Source organism: Salvelinus alpinus, chromosome 8 (genome assembly GCF_045679555.1).
Source record: "Salvelinus alpinus chromosome 8, SLU_Salpinus.1, whole genome shotgun sequence".
In the NCBI taxonomy this organism is placed as follows: domain Eukaryota; kingdom Metazoa; phylum Chordata; class Actinopteri; order Salmoniformes; family Salmonidae; genus Salvelinus; species Salvelinus alpinus.
Genome location: NC_092093.1, coordinates 34,982,941 through 34,999,106, shown reverse-complemented (window position 1 = coordinate 34,999,106; position 16,166 = coordinate 34,982,941). Strand labels below are relative to the sequence as shown.

Genomic DNA, 16,166 nt, shown 5'->3' with positions numbered 1-16,166 from the left:
CTCTGGGCTCAATAATCATCTCTCTGTTACAGGAAGAGGAACCAACGGTCTCCCAAACATGAGTGACGACCTCGCAGGTTCAGATGACTCAGCGGAGGGTTCCTGCCCCTCCAGACTGACCACAAATTTGAAACAAAAGTTTCCATGCAGCTCCCAGACAGAGGGATTGTGTCTGTTTGTGTCTGAGACCAGGCTGAGACATACTGTACAGGATGGATATGTTATGAGGGATCAGTGTGTTCGTATCCAAAGGTTAGTCAGCAAGTCAAACCCAGTGCAGGATAGAGCTCCTAATAAAAAAGACATTTGGCAAGCATCCTGGCCCAAGACCTTGTATTACACCGTCTGACGTAAAGGAGATGTCATACTTTTGATATTGGATTTAAATTATGCATACATTACAAGGCTTACTAGGGAAAGTCAGTGTCTGCAATATCACACTGAGATACTTGTCATAGGGATGTCCTCATGCGCTTACACTATTTCTGTGTTGGTTTGAGAACGAGATGCAGCAATTTGCTAGTGAATACTGACCTCTGTTGGATGCGTTTGGAATTGATATCTGGAAAATATGGACCCCAAAAAACATGTAGCTACCCAAAAAGGACTAGCTTTGATGTCAAATGAATGAAAATAATCCTCTATGGGTAATTATATCTGTGTAACATTGACATAGTGACATTCAGTTTAGTAGTAGTAGTAGTAGTAGTGGTGGTGGCAGTAGTAATAGTAGTAGTAGTAGTAGTAGTAGTAGCAACAGAGGAAGTGGCCTAAGGAGTAAATTGAATTTGATCCAACACCATTGGATGGATTACACCAATTTACTCTGATGCACCACAGCCACATACTTTATTCTAAACATGCCCATCTTTAGAGAGCCTCTTTCATGTCTGATGGCATTTGACAAGGGCACTTACGGCCAGGAAAACCAAATAACTTTGCAATGCTCTGACATGGCTTCTCACTTCGCAACAGGATGCCTCTTAAAAGGCTCCTCAAACTGTTATTTGTTTACAAATTTCTGCAATATTCTCAGTTGTGGATGTTCCATTGTTAAACATGCCAATGATTGCTTAAACATACAGATTTTGATGGAGATTTTTTATTATACTAATTAGATTTACACGGGGTGAAAATCATTTAAAAAAAGGTCACCTCAGTGCATACAGACCAATATGACTATCAGGGAATCCTCAATTAAATCCTCAATTAAAAAATCCCTATTTAAATTTGTGTAGTCTTGGTTTGCCAGTTTTGAGAGAGTGGATGGATACTATCTCGTACTTTGAGTATTCTATGGTATCACCTCTATGTCATGCACCACAGAAACAGAGAGGAAAGTTGGCACAGACTCATAGAACATAGATAGAAGAACTGTCAGACAGAGAGGTAGCCGAACGGGGGAAAAAAGGTCATGTTTTCACCCATGACTCTCTCAAACAATTCATATCAATCCCACACTGTAAATGGTGGCAAATTCATCCCCATTCAGAAAACCTCCTTTTCATAGCTATCCACGCCTAACTAGAGGCACAAAGAGAAACAAAACACTCAATAACTTAGTAAAAGATCATGATGGTAATACCTTTTCATAAATGTCCCATGTCATCTAATAATTCACATACCTTCTTTCCCCGTCCCTATCCCATTGATGTATCTTGCTGTATCCATTAGATGGAAAAAATCCATCCACTCATCCATTCAATCAACCATTCATCCAATGTCATCCACATGGTCTGGAAATAACACACTATTCCATATTCCATGACTCTTCTCTCCAACTCCTAACAGAAAAGCAAGAATGAGAACTTCCTTTTTGCCCTGTTTGCGACTGTATGGGACATTGGCACATTGGAGTTACTCAGTCAGAGTAATCGCTGTAAGTCGGACTAACGGTGCTGGCAGCACTGCGGCCTTAGGGAGAGATGTTCCTAGCGGTACCAGGGTGACCAAGGCTGTAACAGTGGCCTTACAGTACTGAAACGACCCTGAGCCATCTATATGTTTCTATGTAGCCTTGTCAATTATTTGAATCATTTGAATCTGGAGAAAATCACTGGTATTTGGGACTATATTTGAAGGCCTAAATTCTGGGCAATGTATCCATAAATCATAGGCTTTATGAAGAATGTGTCATGGGCAATACTAGCAAAAAGGGTGTTACACTCAACGTAAAATAACTACCAACCTAAACTTGACCATCTCGGCCATAGCTAATACTGCTACTTTCCAAAATACAACTCTAAATAAACATTTATTAACTCTTGGACATAAAACATTTTAAAAAGTATGTTTTTATATATATATTTAGACAATAACCTCCCCAAAATCCACCATGTGAACATCAGCACATCTAATGGAAGATTCCTTCTAATAACTCTGCCTCTGATGACCAATCCTATTTCATTCCACGGTGAGTGGTGTGATTCACACAGTTGCATGGCTATAGGCTATAGGCTAAAGGCTTAAACAGGCCTGGACTATGGAGTATGTGAGGCACAATGTAAAGAGTAGAACCACTCCGCTGTGTGGCTCTGAGGCAGAACGGCACACCATGGAGGGAGGCTTGACTTCAGGCTTCGCCTCTGGTGGTGACACTAACGTCCCTTGAATCTGGAGGGGGAAAAGAAAGAGAGGGAAATAGGAATAACTATGAAATATAGTGAGGAAGATGACTATCCAAAGCACATTCAAGCATATATTATACAGTCAAATTAAACAAATAACTTTCAACAAAATGAATATAAATCAACATCCCGGAAGAGTGAAAGGGCACAGTTTCATTGGTGGATGACATATATGTATTTCCGTCAGAGACTAATTGATAGCACCAGATTAGCCCCAGCCCCAGCTGCCTGATCCTCAGCCCCAGCTCTGACGGAACACTCACCGACCACTCGTCCTGCCCCCACTTGGAGCAGCGCACGTTAATGGGCAGCTGTAGAACCATCTCGTTGAAGGACTTCCCTCTTTTCTTTGACCACCTGTACTTGTCCATGGCCTCTGTGAAGGACAGGTTGCTGTACTTCTTTGGGCTCTTGATCATGAAAGGCCAGGTCCTTTGACAGAAGAGGAATGTACATTAAGTGAAGCCTGCTGATGCGCAATATATCAGTCGCTGCATACGTGTACATGTACATTATTCAACATTTTGGACAACTTATGGTCAGAAGGAAAAAGGGCAGAGCTGCTAACCAAATCATTCCCAAAGCATTTCCATTGAGGTAGACGATAGGGGAAGTGGGACATTTAGTAGTTTCCTGCTAAGGCCTGTTTGTGTTTACAGAAGGTTAGTGTTCGTCTTTACGACAAGGTTTCTTGGAGAGCACATAGCCTTTCTCGGATGGAAGAAAGAGCTGTGTAACCCAATCTTTTCAGAGCAGCCAACCTGATCTATTCAAAAACCTCCTCGTTCTTGTAAATGAGAACAAAAGGAGTTGCGTCCCGCTGTAATAGCAGGAGGAGTAAATGCACTTCAGACTCAACCCATGAAATAGGCTCTCATTTCCAGGCCTCTCATTATTCCCAGGGCCAAGGTCTACCTTACACAACCTACTAAACAGGAGCATATGAACAGTAGAGACCATGGACACATTACAATACGTAGCATTGGATTAAGGAACACGTTGAACTGTGTTTACTGTACCGGACATACAATTAACTGACTTCTATGTACGGTAATGTAATCATTATATGAAGTAAAATGACGTTATATTGTAGGATTTTCTTTTATGTGCTTAAAGCAAACAAATTGAAACGTTACGGCACAATTATTATTTTCACAGCAACTATTGTGTATGGTTTCCTTTAAGTTGATGAAAAACATGTTATTTTGAACAAAATGAATGGAACTCAAGAGCAAAAAACATAGTGAGGAAAACAATAAACTATTGCTTTGTGTATCTCGCCGTCAAATTCCAGCATGCTAACTAGTAGAACATAACAGAATCGCCTAAAACAGGACAATGAGTATCACTGTTCTCAGCTGCAGCTCAGCTCCACATGTTGACCCCACTGGGCTAGTGTGAGTCCATATTCCTCTGTCCTTCCTTCCTTCTAATGGCCTGCAATCTCCTTGTCCCATAAATCTTTTCCAGTCCCCTATTCTCTCTCTCCGGCCTGAGCGAACATAAGTGCATTCGGAGAGTATTAACATCGATTTTTCCACATTCTGTTACGTTACAGCCTTATTATAATATGGATAGTAAAAATGTTCTGCTCATCAATCTACACACAATACCCCATAATGACAAACAAAAACAAATGTTTCGAAACTTTGTAAATTTATTAAAAAATAAAATAATTTAATATCATATTTACATAAGTATTCAGACCCTTCACTCAGTAATTCATTGACGCACCTTTGGCAGCGATTACAGTCTCGAGTCTTCTTGGGTATGATGCTACAAGCTTGGCACACCTGTATTTGGGGAGTTTTTCCCATTCTTCTCTGCAGATCCTCTCAAGCGCTGTCAGGTTGGATGGGGAGCGTCGCTGCACAGCTATTTTCAGGTCTCTACTGAGATGTTAGATCGGGTTCAAGTTCGGGCTCTGGCTGGGCCACTCAAGGACATTCAGAGACTTGTACCGAAGCCACTCTTGCGTTGTCTTGGCTGTGTGCCTAGGGCCGTTGTCCTTTTGGAAGGTGAACCTTTGCCCCAATCTGAGGTCCTGAGTGCTCAGGAGCAGGTTTTCATCAAAGATCTCTCTGTACTTTTCTCCGTTCATCTTGCCCTCGATCCTGACTAGTCTCCCAGTAACTGCAGCTGAAAGAAATTCCCACAGCATGATCCTGGCACCCACCCTACGGTGAAGCATGGTGGTTCCTCCAGGCGTGACGCTTGGCATTCAGGCCAAAGAGTTTAATGTTGGTTTAATCAGACCATTGTTTCTCATTGTCTGAGAGTCTTTAGGTGCCTTTAGGCAAACTCCAAGCAGGCTGTCATGTGCCTTTTACTGAGGAGTGGCTTCCATCTGGCCACTCTACCATAAAGGCCTGATTGGTGGAGTGCTGCAGAGATGGTTGTCCTTTTGGAAGGGTCTCCCATCTCCACAGAGGAACTCTGGAGCTCTTTTAGAGTGACCATCGGGTTCTTGGTCACCTCCCTGATCAAGGCCATTCCCCCCTGATTGCTCAGTTTGGCCGGGCAGCCAGATCTACAGTAGGAAGAGTCTTGGTGTTTCCAAACTTCTTCCATTTAAGAATTATGGAGGCCACTGTGCTCTTGGGGACCTTCAATGCTGCAGACATTTTTTGGTACCCTTCCCCAGATACAGTGGGGAGAACAAGTATTTGATACACTGCCGATTTTGCAGGTTTTCCTACTTACAAAGCATGTAGAGGTCTGTAATTTTTATCATAGGTACACTTCAACTGTGAGAGACGGAATCTAAAAAAATCCAGAAAATCACATTGTATGATTTTTAAGTAATTAATTTGCATTTTATTGCATGACATAAGTATTTGATACATCAGAAAAGCAGAACTTAATATTTGGTACAGAAACCTTTGTTTGCAATTACAGAGATCATACGTTTCCTGTAGTTCTTGACCAGGTTTGCACACACTGCAGCAGGGATTTTGGCCCACTCCTCCATACAGACCTTCTCCAGATCCTTCAGGTTTCGGGGCTGTCGCTGGGCAATACGGACTTTCAGCTCCCTCCAAAGATTTTCTATTGGGTTCAGGTCTGGAGACTGGCTAGGCCACTCCAGGACCTTGAGATGCTTCTTACGGAGCCACTCCTTAGTTGCCCTGGCTGTGTGTTTCGGTTCGTTGTCATGCTGGAAGACCCAGCCACGACCCATCTTCAATGCTCTTACTGAGGGAAGGAGGTTGTTGGCCAAGATCTCGCGATACATGGCCCCATCCATCCCCCCCTCAATACGGTGCAGTCGTCTGTCCCCTTTGCAGAAAAGCATCCCCAAAGAATGATGTTTCCACCTCCATGCTTCACGGTTGGGATGGTGTTCTTGGGGTTGTACTCATCCTTCTTCTTCCTCCAAACACGGCGAGTGGAGTTTAGACCAAAAAGCTCTATTTTTGTCTCATCAGACCACATGACCTTCTCCCATTCCTCCTCTGGATCATCCAGATGGTCATTGGCAAACTTCAGACGGGCCTGGACATGCGCTGGCTTGAGCAGGGGGACCTTGCGTGCGCTGCAGGATTTTAATCCATGACGGCGTAGTGTGTTACTAATGGTTTTCTTTGAGACTGTGGTCCCAGCCCTCTTCAGGTCATTGACCAGGTCCTGCCGTGTAGTTCTGGGCTGATCCCTGACCTTCCTCATGATCATTGATGCCCCACGAGGTGAGATCTTGCATGGAGCCCCAGACCGAGGGTGATTGACCGTCATCTTGAACTTCTTCCATTTTCTAATAATTGCGCCAACAGTTGTTGCCTTCTCACCAAGCTGCTTGCCTATTGTCCTGTAGCCCATCCCAGCCTTGTGCAGGTCTACAATTTTATCCCTGATGTCCTTACACAGCTCTCTGGTCTTGGCCATTGTGGAGAGGTTGGAGTCTGTTTGATTGAGTGTGTGGACAGGTGTCTTTTATACAGGTAACGAGTTCAAACAGGTGCAGTTAATACAGGTAATGAGTGGAGAACAGGAGGGCTTCTTAAAGAAAAACTAACAGGTCTGTGAGAGCCGGAATTCTTACTGGTTGGTAGGTGATCAAATACTTATGTCATGCAATAAAATGCAAATTAATTACTTAAAAATCATACAATTTGATTTTCTGGATTTTTGTTTTAGATTCCGTCTCTCACAGTTGAAGTGTACCTATGATAAAAAATTACAGCCCTCTATATGCTTTGTAAGTAGGAAAACCTGCAAAATCGGCAGTGTATCAAATACTTGTTCTCCCCACTGTATGTGCCTCAACACAATCCTGTCTCGGAGCTCTACGGACAATTAATTTGACCGCATGGCTTGGTTTTTGCTCTGACATGCATTGTCAACTGTGGGACCTTATATAGACAGGTGTCACGCCCTGACCATAGAGAGTTTTTATTCTCTATGTTGGTTAGGTCGGGGTGTGATTTAGGGTGGGTCATCTAGGTGTTTATATGTCGATGTTAGCCTGTTATGGTTCCCAATCAGAGGCAGCTGTTTATCGTTGTCTCTGATTGGGATCATATTTAGGCAGCCATTTCCCCTTTGTGCTTTGTGGGATCTTGTGTTTGTGTAGCTGCCTGTGAGTAGTCCAGAACGTCACGTTTCGTTTGTGCTTGTTTGTTTTGTTTGGTGAGTTTCTATTTATTAAAATATGTGGAACTCTACGCACGCTGGGCATTGGTCCATTCCTTATGACGAACGTGACAACAGGTGTGTGCCTTTCCAAATCCTTTCCAATCAACTGAATTTACCACAGGTGGACTCCAATCAAGTTGTAGAAACATCTCAAGGATGATCAATGGAAACACGATGCACCTGAGCTGTATTTTGAGTCATAGCAAATAAGGTATTTTTGTTTTTTATTTTTTATAAATTTGCAAACATTTCAAAAAAAATATTTTCACTTTGCCATTATGGGGTATTTTGTGTAGATTTTAGAATAAGGCTTTAACGTAACAACATTTGGAAAAAGTCAAGGTGTCTGAATACTTTCCGAATGCACTGTATGTACTCTCTGTATAACATGCAGTAACTAAACTTCTCCCTGAGAACACATGCTGTATGACGTTTGAAAGGTGCTCCAGGAAGAGAAACTCTTCACCTCAAAAGTATCTTCCCCAATTGTTGTTACAGGTTCCAACTTGAACTGCTGCATAGGTATTGCAGTTACAGTATACAGCTGCATACTTACGTGACAGGAGCCTGGATCTCTTTGACTCCAATGAACTTGAGCTGCCCGGTGATCTCAGGGAGGCTCTCACACCTGGCCAGGTTCACTCTGGGATAGTAGAGCAGGTATGACAGACACATCTCATCCCTGGTGGTCAAACCACCCTGAAGGAACAACCAGAGGAAAATAATCAATAAATCAAGCCTGGGAGACAATCAGTAAGCTCAATATTAAACGCCAATACCACAGCTAAATTAAAGGTAACACTTACCATGTTTTACAACTATTACATTACACTTTTATTTCATTCTATTTAGTTCCACAGAAACATTTGTCAACAAATACATTGATATCTGTGTAACAATCATCAACTCTAACAGCCACTAAGAAATCATGAAAATCTGTTTCGGAACAAATTTGAATGTGAGTGATAGTTTACCCATTTGTGCCACAAATGCTAAAATGTTAGCATTTTGGAAACAGTGCCAGGGAAACTAAACCAAATCATGGATTAGTGTCATACCATGTGCATAGACTGCTTACATGGTAAGGAAACCAATGTGACATTTTGTAACTTGGGTGAATTATCCCTTTAAGTACTACTTCAGGGAGTATTATTTCTAACAAGGAGCAGACACAAAAGCATTGCTTTATGGCGCCATGTGCTGGACAAAGTTGCAATGGCAAGCAATGTGTTTTTCAGGGGAAAAATAATTGGCATGAATTCCCAAAATCATAACAATGGATTAGAATTCAGTTTTATATCGTTCCAGAATAACAATGAGTTATCATGTTTTCTCCTGAACAGTAGAGAGTAACTTCAGAAGAAAACTACCCCTGTTTTACGACTGTAGTCGTCAGAAAGGTGTTAGTTTGACGTCTCTGTAAGAAACAGTGCCAGTAGCTGCAAACAGCGATATAACCAAGATTCGTCTGTGGTCCTGGGGCTGTATTTGCAGACAGATTGTTCAGCCAAGAACAGACAGTCTTTGACACATACATCTGAAAGTATCAACCAAGAGGTTCATGCAGGGGAAACACAACTCATTCCTATAACAAAATTCCATTCAATGGCATTCAACTAGCCTACGCTCTTTCCATTGATATATTATCCTTCTTAATTTTGAGAAATAGGAATGATAGTGCTCTTCAATATAACTATTCTTCAAGATAAGAATGTTTCAAAACATTGTGCTTTGTGTCTGTCTCATGGCGATGCTGAAGTCAAAGAAATAATCCCATAGCTCTATCCTAAAGGGTTCTGTAATAAAATTGGCGTGGAAATGATCACTATTGTACCATTCGGCAACCAACCAAATCATCAAATCCTGGAAGCACAGACAGATGAGAAACACGAGCTCAAATAGGCTCAGCCGGAGGACCAATAGGACACACTGAAAAATGTTGTGATCTCTGTAAACTCATAAAACCAGATAATTAAAGAAAAAAAAAAGTATGTTTTCATTTATCCATGTGGATTGTGAGTAGTACATTCTTACCCAGGTCATGTTTTGTCTGCCTTTCGTGGTGTACTTGCATTCTGTGATCAAATTGTCACTCTGAAAAGAAAACAGATTGAAATCAAGGCTCTTCTCTGGTTGTGAATTTAGAACCCCACATCAAACAGAATGGCGTTGTCATAAAGTATAACATCAATATAACACTAAAGCAACAGTACACAAGGTGTGACTTACTGTGGTTTTAGCACGGCTGTACTGCTGCGGTCAAAGGCAAAAGCCGTTGGTATGAAATCTTTTTCACATAAGTGAGCAAAACCCCCCAAAATGAACCACTTCTGTCCTGTATCTACAGTATGTCAGTGGATCAAAGTAATGCAATCATAAATCTTTACTGTTCATCAAAGGGTGAGGTAAACATGCTTAGACCTGCATGGGAAGCTCAAGCAGCAGATTTATATTCCCATGTTTCCTTCACTACTTAACATGTCAGGTTAACAGTATAGCAGTGTACCAACAGGTAACAGCAGCCTCTCTTCCTTCAGCAGCTGGAACTCCTGGAAGTTGAAGTCAAACTCCTCGTCATGTGACAGGGGCTGCAGCTCCTCCTGCTCCCGGAAGTGTCTGGTTCTGATGGCGCGGCCAGCTAGGTGGGCATGCATCAGAACAGCAAACACCCTCACTCCGCTAGGCATCTCCTGGCCTAGGGACTGATGGAGGAGCAAAGAGATATTCTCTCACAGATGCAGAAAGTGCTTTTTTAGTTTAATTGCACTTTTGGATGATCACTGTTTTGGGAACGTAGCAAGAATAAAACAAAGGCTTGTCACTGTAGGTGATATAGCATAACAGTAATTTAACAGTGGATGTTGGACTCCTGTTGTTCCCTAGTGAAATGGGACTTTTGGCATCGCACCAGATTGAGAAACACCGCCGGAGCTGGCTGTTTTACCTCCTGCAAACACTCGCGGGTACAGTGTCCTTCTGAGACGTACTCCTGCATGCCTGGAGGCAGCATGTGGTACAGACTGACCCACACACCTGTCTCTATCACACCTGCATCATACTGACGCAGCTCCGGGGTGTAGAAGAGACGCAGGCCAGAGCTGTCCACCACTCCTGAGAAGGAAACCGTAACATTACCATTAACAGGGTAACTGACCGTTGCACTGTAAAGTGCTGTAGATGTCACTTTGGCACACACATATGTATGCTGTGAACGGGTGCAAAGGAAAAACACAATGGCCATGGCAAACAAGCCACATTCGCTGTTTATGTAACACGCTGTAACATGACGCGTCCTTGTTGGTATACTATACCTTGTTGAAGGGCTGGGTTGTCATAGTGGACCTCCATCAGGACATAGACAGGGTCTATGGCTGTGCCAATGGACAGTCCAACATGGGGTGGATAGGTGAATCCCTGTGAGGGTAGATTGAGAGGCATACTGAACATGTCGATAAGGAAGCTTACATGGTCACTCCGATACATGCAAATACATGTAGCTAATGAAATGTATTACGACGCTGAATTTAAAACCACTACAAGTAGAAAACAATTGCCCACCTCACCACCAATGGCCCAGGCGAAGACTATCGTCTCACAGGTGAGAAATGAGTCAGGCATATTTGGATGGTAACATTCATGGCTGGCATCGAGCTCACTCTCATTCAAGTTGCTATCACATTGATACAACAGAATGTGATGAACCAGGTTTTCGTGACCCCTTTGAATCAAAGGCTCAATCTGTAAACAAAAGAGGGGAAGTTGTACATTTGAATGCATTCTAACCACAGTTGGCTTCTTTTGAATTGCCTACACTTGCCTTAAAAGACCTCAATTCTATTGCTCTTAACCGTAGGATACACATGAGATGGGATAAACAGGATTCGGTTGGCCCTGCTCACCATAGGATGGAAGTAGTGAAAAATAATATTTTTTCCTCAATGGGGGCCTCTAGTTTGGCCTGCGATTCTGAGCAAAGCAGCTTGCTGCCTGCTGGGCAAACTGTGACATCATACTGTGAGGCCTCCTTTCAAATCAGCATGACATAAGACCAAAGCTTGGCCTATGACCACCATATAAATATTTAGACATTCTTCCTTTTACTTTTTCTCAATTGTTATTATTTAGGGTGGAAGCAGCTGTCGTAGTCGAAGTTAGAGGTTGAGATTGTGCCATGAGAGAGGGGGAGAAAGAGTATCCCTTGTTAGACGATTTGAACACTTTATAGGCCGCTGTCTCTGAATAGAGGACCTTATTAAATAGAATACGTCTATCAAACTAAAATACGCATGTCATGTAGACACAGTTTTCAGGAAGTCTTGAAAGTCAGAGTCAGCTAAACAGGAAGTGAGGTTGCCCAAGATAAAAGCGGGTGTGGTGAGGTGGTGAAAGGCCAAATAAATCCCCCAGAGGGATGAAACAGGTGGAGCAGAGGGTAGAGAGAGAAACCGTGACTGAGAAAATACCATGGGAATGGTTTTTACATTTTTATGTCAGGACAGGGAAAATGAGACTGGCTCTTTTAAACTTCTGTATAAATGCTTTAAAACCCCAAAAAGAACAACGGTAATTTTTCTTCATAGACCACAGATGAATTGGATGAGACAGTCCTATTCAGATCACGCATAAAAACAGATGTCTTACATACTGCCTCTCACTCGCTGACTCACACATCATGCACACGCACATGAACACATCTGGGACGGAAAAATATGTTTAATGACAACAGCCTGACTCCCATTTGGATAACCAAATGATTTCCGTTTCACTCTAATTGTGTGCTAGCAACTCTTTTAGTATCTTACATCATTTCGTTATGCAAAGATCCCTCTAAAATAAGAGTTCACAACAATATATGGGCTATCTTACAACAACAGCGCGTGTTGTGCATAGTGGAATCAGACACCCCCAGCTGTTAATAAGGCTAGGATTTTCCACATCTTTTTTTTCACTGGAGCATATTTTTAGTCTAGAATGGTGCTGGTATTTCTCAGTCTATGCTCTAATTGTTATCATCAGAGTGGCAGAGTGGAGAACAGAAGAGAAGAACCAGCTCCATGGGCAGTACAGTAAGCTATGTGCTGGAGGGGAAGTAAGAGAAGAGGGAGCGAGCTATATTTATCTCTTTCTGGCTCTGGTTCACTTAATGACTGAAGACTCTTTGTTTTGAGCTCTTGCTCAGTCCAGGCATTCGGACGTCGAAGAGGCCATAGCCATGACAACATCAAAAGAAGCAATGAGATGCTCACCTTGAATAGTGTGTCCAGAGAGACAAATGAACATAAGCATTTGAGAAATACATTTTGCACCTTCTACTGCTCTCAATATTTGCCTTTTTTGTTTTGTTTTTGTGCAACAGTGTTTGACTTGGCAGAATAGTCCTACTGTAAGTGATATGACAAATGATAAGACGATACAGTACCACTATTCCATATTACATTATATAGCTAAGGCAGTGTAGATAAACATAAGAGCACATTTGGTATTTAGATTTAAGAGCACATTTGGTATTTATGACAAATCAATCTGTCATCGTACCATACCTTTGATTCTAAATTGTACGCGCTACCTCCTTTAATCAAGTGTGTTTTGAAGCCTTTTGGTTTCATACTTGTTCAATTATGTTTGGGGTATATAATTAAAACAATGGCTCTTTTAATACACAGTAGCAATTTGAGGCTGTAAACAAGCTGCAGGTGCTCCCCACAGGCGGGAACATACTTCAGACAGCAATGAAAGAGGGAGGCAGGCAGACAAATAAAAACTCAAACTATCCAGGTGAGATGCCTTTAGAGAAGGGTAAACAAAATGACTGCGCCATGACTGAACTATAGGCTAGTCCTTCCTCAAGAGAAAGCCTGTCGTCGATTTGCTATTGTTTTTCTGCTGTGATGTTAATATAGCTCAATGATTTCCAAGCGTGTACTTACTCTAATTATGTGATGCTTCTGCTGTACCTCCTGGATCTTAAATATCTGACACCAGTAGGTAGTGTCCTTGTACGGCACTGGCACCTATCTTGAGAGAAACAACAAGACAGCAAGACTGATGTTAACTCTTGATAAAAATGTGACTAAATCTCACACGGTGCAAATACGGTCTTAGAGTTGGAAAGGTCTCTCAGAAGTAACAAAAGCCAGAAGTGGTATCAGGTTTGTTTAAGAGACGGATGGATAGTGGGTAGCTTTGGTCTTCTCCGGCTGTCATACTTACGTTAATGTTTTGCAAGTTGAAAAAGTCAGTCCCAGAGGTAATATTAGCTTTACTTCCTGGGTCGAGGAGCCGCATACTCTTCCTCCCCCTGTTCACGCCATGGTACATCGGTCCTGACGGTCCCACATCTTCACTGTGGTAGGCCCATATCACCCTCACTGTGCTTTCCTGGGCAGCACATATTACACATCTATTATCTATCAATTCATTTCAATGTAAAAATTCTGTAAGAAGTACTATGACACCTCGGGCATGAACTGACACTTCAACTAAAACGCCCACCCACCTTACCCCATACACAAGCACACATTTAAACATACAAACAACCCCCACATTTCCCATAGATAAAACACTTCCACCACCCACGTACCGTGATGTCCTTGTCATTTGTGTCACAGGTCAGGAGATCCCTGCTGAAAGCCAGGACAGTGTGTGTATTGTTCTCCCTGCCATACTCCAGCCTGTAGTTCTGCTGAACATCTCTTTGCACTTTTCTCTTGGCGTCTGCAAAGTAATCCTGTAGAAAGCATGCCGGATAAAACACAACTATTCTGGCTGAAATAACACTGTAATTAAGCAAAAATGAAGGAGAGGATAAGAGAGCTCTTCAGTTTATTTATAGATACATAGATGTAAATCACTAAACTTGGGGAAAACCAGTGTTCTTATGACACAATTGAAAGAGCACTCTAGACTACAAATGTCCATTACTGTTATTATTATTATTATTATTAATAATAATGACCTATTACTGTACGATTACTATAGCTAGGATGACGACTGTTACCACAGTTACTATACCTAATTTGTCTTGAGCCCCGTTTATACCTGCCACTAACATCTTGGCACTAGCGTCTTTTGTCCTGATCTTGTCCACATTCTGATTGTCCCCACATTTTTAGACAGGTGTAGTCGATTAAAAGGCGCATTGTGATCGGATTGTGATCAGATCTTCCTGGCATGCATTAGTCAGGCATTGAACACCTCCGGAGGTAGTCAGGCATTGTGTCTGGATATCTTACAAGTGTAGACGGATCTGCACAGTGACAACTCTAAAATCATAGACAGGTGGCACCATTGACTGTGTCTTAAAATAAATAAATATTATTTTGAAAGAATGGCTCTGTAATAATTAGCATACAGGGAGGAACCAGGAAATCTGGTCACAATGGGGACACCATGGACAGATCGGAGACACATTGTAATAGCATGTGTAGACAGATTTCTGAAAATGTGGGTACAATCAAAATCTGGACAAGATCTCAGGACACAGGACCCATGTTAGCACCAGGTATAAAATGGGGCTGTTGTTGGCAAGTGTCTGGCTGTCACTGCCAAGCCTAGCTTGCAAATATGTATGACAATTTTCCACTAAGGCGGGAAAACAACAACAACATTGGCACAAAACTACAGCTACCTTCTCCTTCTGGTAACACAATGAGAGAGGTTATTTTAGATTGTGTGGCATCATTGCCAGAAATGTTATCCCTCATCCCTGATCCCTGAGGCAGAGCGAGATTCCTGTGATGTGTAGCAATATCAAGACCCCTTACACTGTTGGAGTTAAGCCACGAGTGGCTGGCTGTGCATCACAGCAGTTTACCATACCTAGTTACACCTAACCAATAACAGATGTCACTATTGGTTTAATTTGGAGATCCTCAATGGCAATTTTTTTTATAGCTATTTTAATCAGGATTTAGATAGGACTATTTCAACACCCACAGTATACCCAAATAGCCTTGGGAAAAGAGTTCAACGTAAATGTAATATAAATCCTTATTTTCCTATAGCAGCACAACTGAAGTGTATGTATGTCATGTAAAAATGCAATTGAAAGTCGCCCACCTCGAGATAAAAAGGCATAGGCCTAGCTGCGTCACTTTCATTCTGTAAAACCCAGGTGCATACCTGTAGATAGGGTCTTCCATCTGTGACTCCACCAATGACAATATCCGACAACGCCATTGCACCGTTGGGAGATAGACCAAATCCTACATATCCTGTCGTTTCCACTTCTATTTCGAAAGTAATTGTTCGCCGGTCAAACCTCCACTTTAGATGGTATTTCCCATGAGGGTCCAAGATAGTCGAATGTCTAAATCCGCTCCCGTGGGAAAAAGATGCGTAAAACCAAAAAGTTGTGAAGAAAACTAGGACACTACGATATTTCGCGGGTAACATTGTGAACGTTGACGTAAAAAAAAACAACTACAAACAAACTAAAATGTCTCATTGAATGTCGTTGTTTAGATAAATTGACGTTTCTGTAGAGGTTTGCCAGTTGTGCGCGGCGACCTAGGACGCTTAATCTGCGAGGAAGCAGCGCTTCTCTCATTCTCTCACTACAACTGTCGAAATGTGTGCTGGCCCCTTTGATCTTTAGAGACACGTCCCACACGGCTACTTCTGTGGTCAGGCCTTACCTGAGTGGTTCGTTGTACATACAGGTGGCTATGGCTTTCGGCAGTACAGCATAGGACCGTGATAGAGGCTATACATACTTTTAACTGTCTGTATCGACAGGACAGAGCGTGAAGAATGGGTGCAAGCACATACATTCTGAAGGCTACAACAGGGTGCATGGTCAAAATGTATAGTTAGACACTGGATGGATCATCTCTGAACGTGTAAGGGCATAATAGACTATTAGCCTAAATACCAAACTGAGATCAAAATGGGAAAAAAAACTCAAAG

At 42.2% G+C, this 16,166-nt stretch overlaps 1 protein-coding gene across 1 annotated transcript; it reads right to left on the bottom strand.

The window, feature by feature from the left end:
• Positions 1–1,084: 1,084 nt before the first annotated feature.
• On the bottom strand, positions 1,085–16,166 carry LOC139583030 (DBH-like monooxygenase protein 1 homolog). Its single transcript, XM_071413705.1, has 12 exons — positions 15,381–16,166; positions 13,840–13,986; positions 13,470–13,637; positions 13,187–13,270; positions 10,818–10,997; positions 10,571–10,673; positions 10,204–10,370; positions 9,770–9,961; positions 9,294–9,353; positions 7,816–7,958; positions 2,891–3,059; positions 1,085–2,613 (listed from the first exon to the last, which is right to left on the bottom strand). The coding sequence occupies exons 1-12, from the start codon at positions 15,651–15,653 to the stop codon at positions 2,458–2,460; spliced, it is 1,842 nt and encodes a 613-aa protein (XP_071269806.1). The 5' UTR covers positions 15,654–16,166; the 3' UTR covers positions 1,085–2,457.

Coding starts and splice junctions, on each gene's coding strand:
- LOC139583030 (XM_071413705.1), bottom strand. CDS start 15,653: ATGTTACCCGCGAAATATCGTAGTGTCCTAGTTTTCTTCACAACTTTT. Junction 13,271..13,469: donor TCAACTTGCAAAACATTAAC/GTAAGTATGACA, acceptor CTCTCAAGATAG/GTGCCAGTGCCGTACAAGGA. Junction 7,959..9,293: donor GCAGACAAAACATGACCTGG/GTAAGAATGTAC, acceptor TTGTTCCTTCAG/GGTGGTTTGACCACCAGGGA.